The 7,500-nt window shown below is 39.7% G+C and overlaps 1 protein-coding gene and 1 long non-coding RNA gene across 2 annotated transcripts in view; one reads left to right on the top strand and one right to left on the bottom strand.

Moving 5' to 3' along the window:
- LOC146482080 (uncharacterized) overlaps positions 1 to 3,927 on the top strand; it is an 8,638-nt gene extending 4,711 nt beyond the window's left edge. The window contains exon 3 of the long non-coding RNA XR_014864153.1: positions 3,791 to 3,927. This is a non-coding gene — a long non-coding RNA (uncharacterized LOC146482080). The remainder of the gene's footprint in view (positions 1 to 3,790) is intronic.
- LOC146482081 (recQ-like DNA helicase Blm) lies at positions 294 to 3,891 on the bottom strand. The gene is made up of 3 exons (XM_085107329.1): positions 3,826 to 3,891; positions 3,425 to 3,700; positions 294 to 2,966 (listed from the first exon to the last, which is right to left on the bottom strand). Exon 3 carries the CDS (start codon positions 2,487 to 2,489, stop codon positions 1,341 to 1,343), a length of 1,149 nt encoding a protein of 382 aa, XP_084963455.1. The 5' UTR covers positions 2,490 to 2,966; positions 3,425 to 3,700; positions 3,826 to 3,891; the 3' UTR covers positions 294 to 1,340.
- Positions 3,928 to 7,500: the final 3,573 nt, after the last annotated feature.

Here is a 7,500-nt window from a genome sequence, read left to right as displayed (position 1 = left end):
TGGACTATTGAAGAAATGGACTACCTGTATTTAACAAATTAAATGTTTAGATTCATAATGCAAAATAAAACTTAATTGCTTCACAAACTTGTGTTCAATCTTTAGTGTAAATGGTTTTAACGCAAGAGTTTAAGTAGTTTGTTGAGTGTGATTGTCGGGGTGAGTGTAGTTCTTAAACAGTACAGTAAAACTGTTGTTGGTGACATACACTGACAATGACTACCGCTCAGGTTGTCAAAACGCCAGTGTATGTCACCAACAACAGTTCTTTTAAGAACTACTTTCACCCAAACCATTACACTTAACAAAATACTGTAAATACTTTAATATGAACTACCTATAATAGGTTAAGCAAATTATTGCAATACTTTATACATTGCCATGCTAGGCAACCACACACAGGATAATGTGGTTAGCAGCCAGATAAAACCTGCTGGAAAAACTCTTAAGAAAGAAAGATTGTAAAATCTGGGTAATAGCAAAGGTCCACAGTAAGCCCTACTTCACAAAAAAAAAAATCAAAATTAACAAAGCTGACAACAGTGCTGTGTCAGCCTCGATCATGCTGTAAAAGCTAGAACACAGTCATGACACTACCCATCATGCACTATTGCTATAGAGATGTAGAAATATTTCATTTCATGCTAATAGGCCATTTTACAGTTGTGTGCTTAGTGACCTGGCGTTGAATTGGAAGCGAGGCTGGGGGTGACCTTGTTTTGATACAAACCTCACTGCTTTTCATATGTAGATCATGCTGTTCTTATGCTAACTAGTTTGCATTCACATATGAAAAGCATTGAGGTTTGTATCAAAACAAGGTCACCCCCAGCCTCGCTTCCAATCCAAGGCCAGGTCACTAAACACACAACTGTAAAATAGCCTATTTATAGCCACTGAAAGTTACAATATCAAGTGAAATGGCTTGTACAATATAAAGTCACGTGACAAAGTCTCACTATCAGCAGCGATTTTAAACGGGCCCTTTTGAAAGGCTACAGTCTCTTTCAATAAATAGTGTTAACCAAGCCACAGTTCCTATGTCCAACCATCAGAAGCCATGGACAGTTGTTATTAACATAATATAAGTGGTCCCTGGTCCAGCCAGCGCACCTGTCTTTCTAGTGGAAAAAAAAAAATAAGGCAAATGAATTGGGTCTTCAGAAAGAGCCATTTTTAAGTTATATTTCTGCTGGAGGATCTCAAAAACAACAGGTGGTTGGACCAGCAGCCATGCATTGCAGTATATAGTCATGTTAAGGAATTTTCAAATTATTTTACGCTAAAACTGTTGATGGAGCACCCTTAATAACCCTAAAAAAAACTCTGGGCATTAAAATTCACATGGAATAAAACACTTGGCATCTATTGTCCACTAACTCTGCCACATTCCCACAGGTTAAGTAGGTCACTGTCATTCTCTCCTCAAGGCCTCTTATGTTTTCATTGATAAACCCTTTAAAAATCAAGAACTGAATAAATCTTGTTGCAGTGCTGATGTTGAGAAACTGGTCTTTTCCCTTTCCATACTGTGGAAGTGTGTGGAAATTTTGATTGGTTATAGCTTTGGCCTTTGAACCCATATAGGTCATTGCCAAGTCAGCCAATTTGAGTTTGGGTTGAAGTGCCCTCAGTTGGCTCAGACACTCTATTACATTCCTGGCGTGAACCGTAAAGTCCTTTTCCTCTCTGACTTTGTCTTCTTGGCATATGTCACAGCATCTACACACATCCCCCAGCTCCTCCTCAAAATATTTGGGAATAAATTGCTGTCTGCAAAGTGAGGTTTGCATGCAGAAATCTGTGATGGAATTAAGAAGAGCCAAATTGCCTTCACTACATGGAACGGAAGCTAAGTTCCGTAGATGAAAGGACCTGTCCCCAAAACGGAAAAGCAGAACACAAGAGCAGTAATCACCGTCCCTTCCTCCTCTTCCAGATTCCTGGATGTAGTCTTCCAATGAAGATGGGATGGGTAGGTGAATCACATAACTCACATCCTTCTTATCAATGCCCATCCCAAAGGCATTTGTGCAGCATATTACTTTCACTTTGCCATCAAGCCATAAGTTGGCATTTCGGATGCATTCACCAGCTTCCATTCCACCATGGTAATATGTTACAGAAACGCCTTTTTCCTTTAACTCGAAGGCCATTTCAATGGTGTCAGCACAGCGAGCACAGTAAACGATCCCACACAGGCCTTCAAAATCACTGGTGATCATCTGGGCCACTTGATCTTTTGCTTTGGTTTCTTTTTTGGCCACAACAGAAAAACTGAGGTTGCTTCTGCGGAACGGCAATCTGACCACATCATAGTTTTCCATTTGAAGAGCTGCACTGATGGTTTGTAATGTCTGTTTAGTTGCAGTACCAGTTAGTGCAACAAATGGCAAGCCATATTTTCTCAATGTATTCAACTGCTGATAGACAGGTCTGAAATCATTGCCCCATGTGTTCACACAGTGTGCCTCGTCAACAACAAACATATTGAGTTTATTGTCTTGTTTCAAAGTTTGGAAACTGTCTGTGATGACTGCTTCAGGACTGACAAACACGAACTAGTATTGGCAATTTGGTTGCTTAAGATTATGTAGAATGTTTTGCCTTTCAATGTCACTCAAAAGGGTATTGTAATAGCATGTGTTGATGCCATAACCTCTCAGTCTTGCCACTTGATCACACATAAGCATCATAAGAGGTGAAACAACGATGGCCAATCCTGGCATCATGATGCAAGGCAGGGCATATACCACTGTCTTCCCTCCACCAGTTGGTATAAGGACAATAACATCTTGTCCAGACAAAATTTTGGAAATTGAATTCCATTGGCCTGGTCGAAACTCATTATGTCCAAAAACGCTGCGCAAAATTTCCAGAGGGTTTCTGGAGCCAGTTGAGTATTCCTTAGCAAATGAATAAGTTTGTGCAGTCAAGGGAGTGTTTCCATGGGTCATCGATAGCATCTGAGTAAAAAAACAAGTACCAGTACGTTATCTCTCATGATGTACCCTTAAGTTTTACAAAACAAAACAACAGTCAACCTCTCTCCTCCGCAGAGGCTCCTGCTGTGGAAAAAAGGGAAAAAATACAAAACTGAGGGCGTTGCTTTAATATTTTTATCCCCCAGGCTCTACTTGTTTAATTTTCCTCTCCCCCTAGATTGACTATGAAAGAAGCCTCTGCGGAGGAGAGAAACAGTCAACTATAGGTATGTGGACAAGTGAATAGAGAGCTTCAACCAACATCACAGATAAATTTGAACAAAAAACTTAACATTTATTGCAAATATAACATTGTACAGATTGTTTGGGTGAAAAAAGCAAAAATATTATCAAACATGTAAGGAAAGCGTGGAGTAAACATAACACAAAATATTGGAAACCAAAAAAAAAAAAAGGCTGACATAAGATTTTTCACTTACCCTTCTGCCTGGAACGACACACTCGACATAAATTTTGCTTTCAGCATTCCAAGCTCGAAAGCTTTGTCCATTTCCTTTATTGTCCTCAACCACAATTACACATGGCCATTCACCAAGAGCCCTCAGTAAACCATGATGGTAAAGAACCAAGCCGTAAAGTTTTGCCGCTTCTCTCCTAGTTTTCGACACAATGGTCATGCCAACAACAGCGCTAGCTGCATCTCCGTCTAGCCTCACAGTGTACTGGAAATAACTATTCTGATCCGTATCGGTGCACTGAAAAATATGAGCAAACAACTTATTTTTATGACGGCCTAAATTGTTAGAATAATTGTAAATTTTAGATTACTGGAAACATATTCGCAGTTTCCTTGATATGAATTAAACGAAAATTCACTCACCGATTGCAATCGACGTGTGTTTAACCGTTGTACTGCGTTTGCCGTTTCCTTGGCGTGATGCTCCTGAAAAATGGCCTTACATTTTGTCACGTCAACATCGCAGTTGCGATGCATCGTGCGGAAATGCTGGCTTTAGCCCTCTCCCTCGACGAAAAAATTTGCCAAATGTTGATCTTCAAAGCATTTAAAACATTCTATTTTACTGTTATGTTTCGCCATTTGAAACGGGCGCTCAGAAAGAGAGAAAATTTCCTGTTCTTGTGGTACTGCATGTTCCGCCATTTTGTGAATATTCATGAAGAAGTACAGTTAGGTCCAGTCTCCCTCGGAAATCGGGCGCCATTTTGAAAACATTTTTTGGCAGAGGCTCCCGCTTTTTCCCCCTTCCCATCGCCCCCCGCGCGCCCCAGATTTTTTATTTCCCCCGTTTTCCTTCCTTTCCCCTTCTTTTTTCTACGTTTCTCCACTGATGGAGCCTCTGTGGAGGAGAGAGAGCCTGTTTTTGGTGTGCGATAATTTAATTAAAATGTTTATCACAAACTTAACTTTTTTCAGTGAATGAAACCATCATGCTTATTTTACTGGAAACCCAACTATAAATGCAAGGCTTATGTTTTTTATCATTATTATTATTATTATTATTATTATTATTATTGTTATTGTTATTGTAATTATTATTATTATTATTAACATTATTATTATTATTATTATTATGAATACTATTTATAGCTGTAGGTACTAATCTGTGAAGAACTCCGTTACGTGCTCTCAAAAAAACTGAACTCTGACAGTTACACAATTTTGTAGTCTCATTATGTTCCCTCAGAAGCCTTTCAGACTAATCGCTGGCACTGAGAGTGGTCATATCCAGGGCTCATTAAGTGGTTATTTTACATCTCCAAATTGGAGACAGGGCCGCCATAATGATTTCAACGTGGCCATCCGAACCATTTGAGGGTCTAACCTTCTTCTCTGAAGATTTCTGACCCTGAGTATGGGTGCGGCCGTGGTTCGAACCCTGCGGTGCTTAATATTATTCTAGAATCCTTTTGTTATTTTATGCTCAGGAGCACAGTTATCCTAATAAGTATCGTTGCTTTGGGTAGGAATATGCCGTGACTGTAAATTGCTATTAATCCGGATTCATCGTCCATATGGAACTGTGTAGCTCAAGCCTAGCTTATCAGGTTACACAGGGCATTGAAAATGTTGTCCTTCTAAAGGACATTTGTTTGTCTTTTAGCATGTCACTGACATATTAGTTCATCGCAAACAGCCTTACATGAAAAAGGTTCAGTCACTTTGTCTAGGCTGCATCTGCCAGCGGTATGATTCGTTTTCCGGGCTCTTATCTGCTTTTTGCTTTAAGTATGTTCTTCATTGGCCTTACAAGCTGAGTGCTAAAAGCATTGGTGGCATTTGTACCACTGTTAGGCTAACCTCCCGGCGACAGGTATATTGCAGGATAAAGCCGTAATATGCAGTGGCCAAGAAGAGAAAGTTTTGAGTAGCAACCGAAAAACTCAGGAAAGGGTTTTTTTTTTCTATTCTCTTTCTTTCTTAACACCATACATACATACATACATACATACATACATACATACATACATACATACATACATACATACATACATACATACATACATACATACATACATACATACATACATACATACATACATACATACATACATACATACATACATACATACATACATACATACATACATACATACATACATACATACATACATACATACATACATACATACATACATACATACATACATACATACATACATACATACATACATACATACATACATACATACATACATACATACATACATACATACATACATACATACATACATACATACATACATACATACATACATACATACATACATACATACATACATACATACATACATACATACATACATACATACATACATACATACATACATACATACATACATACATACATACATACATACATACATACATACATACATACATACATACATACATACATACATACATACATACATACATACATACATACATACATACATACATACATACATACATAGTTAAGTAATCAGTCCATGTTCAGGAAAAACTGAGGCACGACAGGCCTGTTTCAAAAAAGCGTTGCCTTCTCTCTTCAGGTGCGAGTTGAATGGCCAAGATCTGGTCTTTTATAGCGAGGGTTTCATGCGTGTTTTAACAAGTATGCATTGGCGTGCCGGCATGTGCTTGTTAACTCGTTTCTTTTGTTTAGGGAACTGCGATGCGGCTCGCACAGGATGAAGTACTTCTCAGTGGTGCAAAGATTGCATTTTTTGTTAGAGTTTGAGTACGGCTTGGCCCGTGCCACTATTTCCCACGTGATGGTAAATTCTATGTTGTTTTCTTTTAGGCGCCAGATATGCTTTCTCAGCTCTGTTGCGTTCTTTTTCTTCGGGTCTTTGAAAGACGACAGGTGGTTTCGGTAGCGAGTCTTAAATTCAGTCGCGGTAAGACCCACGTAAGATTCCTTCCCATGGGGGGTTGTTACGACAGCCTGATAGACGACGTTTTTTTGTCAAGCATTCTTCGGCTAAAGGGCATTTTGCCTTGACCCTACAATTACATGTTCTGGCTGTGGTTGTTTCGTCGCCTTTAAGCATGTTCTTGTTGTGCGCGCTTATTTTACTTTGCAAGTTGGGCATGCACGAGTAGCTTATCTTAAGCGTGTTTTTGTTAAAGATTTTCTTCAGCGGGTGGCCCTTTGGGAAAGAATCTTTCACAATGCTCAGGAATTTCTTTCCCACGTTGGTCTTCACGTGCTTGCTGAAGGGCGGATTGTACCAGGTTATGTTTCTTCGCCTGTTCCTTCTGTCGCGTGGCTGCTCGTTGGCTGCTTCACTGAATTCTAGTTTGTGTTCGTAGCCGCTTTTTGTTAGGGCCTCTTGATACCCAGGCGCCGCTTTGTCGAACGACTCTTTAGATGACGAGATTTCATTGAGACGCTTGTTGATCGCGAGCGGGATGTTTTTAATTATGGAAGGTGGATGGTTGCTCTCGCGGTGCACATATAGAGGAGTGTTGTTAGGCTTTGAGTATGGCTCGTACGAGCCATTGTTCAGGTTCAAAGTGACGTCAAGGAAGTTGATGATCTTTTTGTTTACTTCAATTGTGATTTTCAAACCATTGTCTGAAAACACATTGCAAATGTCCTTACGACAGCCTGATAGATGACGTTTTTTGTCAAGCATTCTTCGGCTAAAGGGCATTTTGCCTTGACCCTAAAATTACATGTTCTGGCTGTGGTTGTTTCGTCGCCTTTAAGCATGTTCTTGTTGTGCGCGCTTATTTTACTTTGCAAGTTGGGCATGCACGAGTAGCTTATCTTAAGCGTGTTTTTGTTAAAGATTTTCTTCAGCGGGTGGCCCTTTGGGAAAGAATCCTTCACAATGCTCAGGAATTTCTTTCCCACGTTGGTGGGAAAGATAAGCTACTCGTGCATGCCCAACTTGCAAAGTAAAATAAGCGCGCACAACAAGAACATGCTTAAAGGCGACGAAACAACCACAGCCAGAACATTTAATTGTGGGGTCAAGGCAAAATGCCCTTTAGCCGAAGAATGCTTGACAAAAAACGTCATCTATCAGGCTGTCGTAACAACCC

Source organism: Pavona decussata, unplaced genomic scaffold (assembly GCF_977016875.1).
Source record: "Pavona decussata unplaced genomic scaffold, jaPavDecu1.1 SCAFFOLD_47, whole genome shotgun sequence".
NCBI lineage: Eukaryota > Metazoa > Cnidaria > Anthozoa > Scleractinia > Agariciidae > Pavona > Pavona decussata.
Note: the sequence above shows the minus strand (reverse complement) of the source record. Positions and strands in the feature narration are given on the sequence as shown.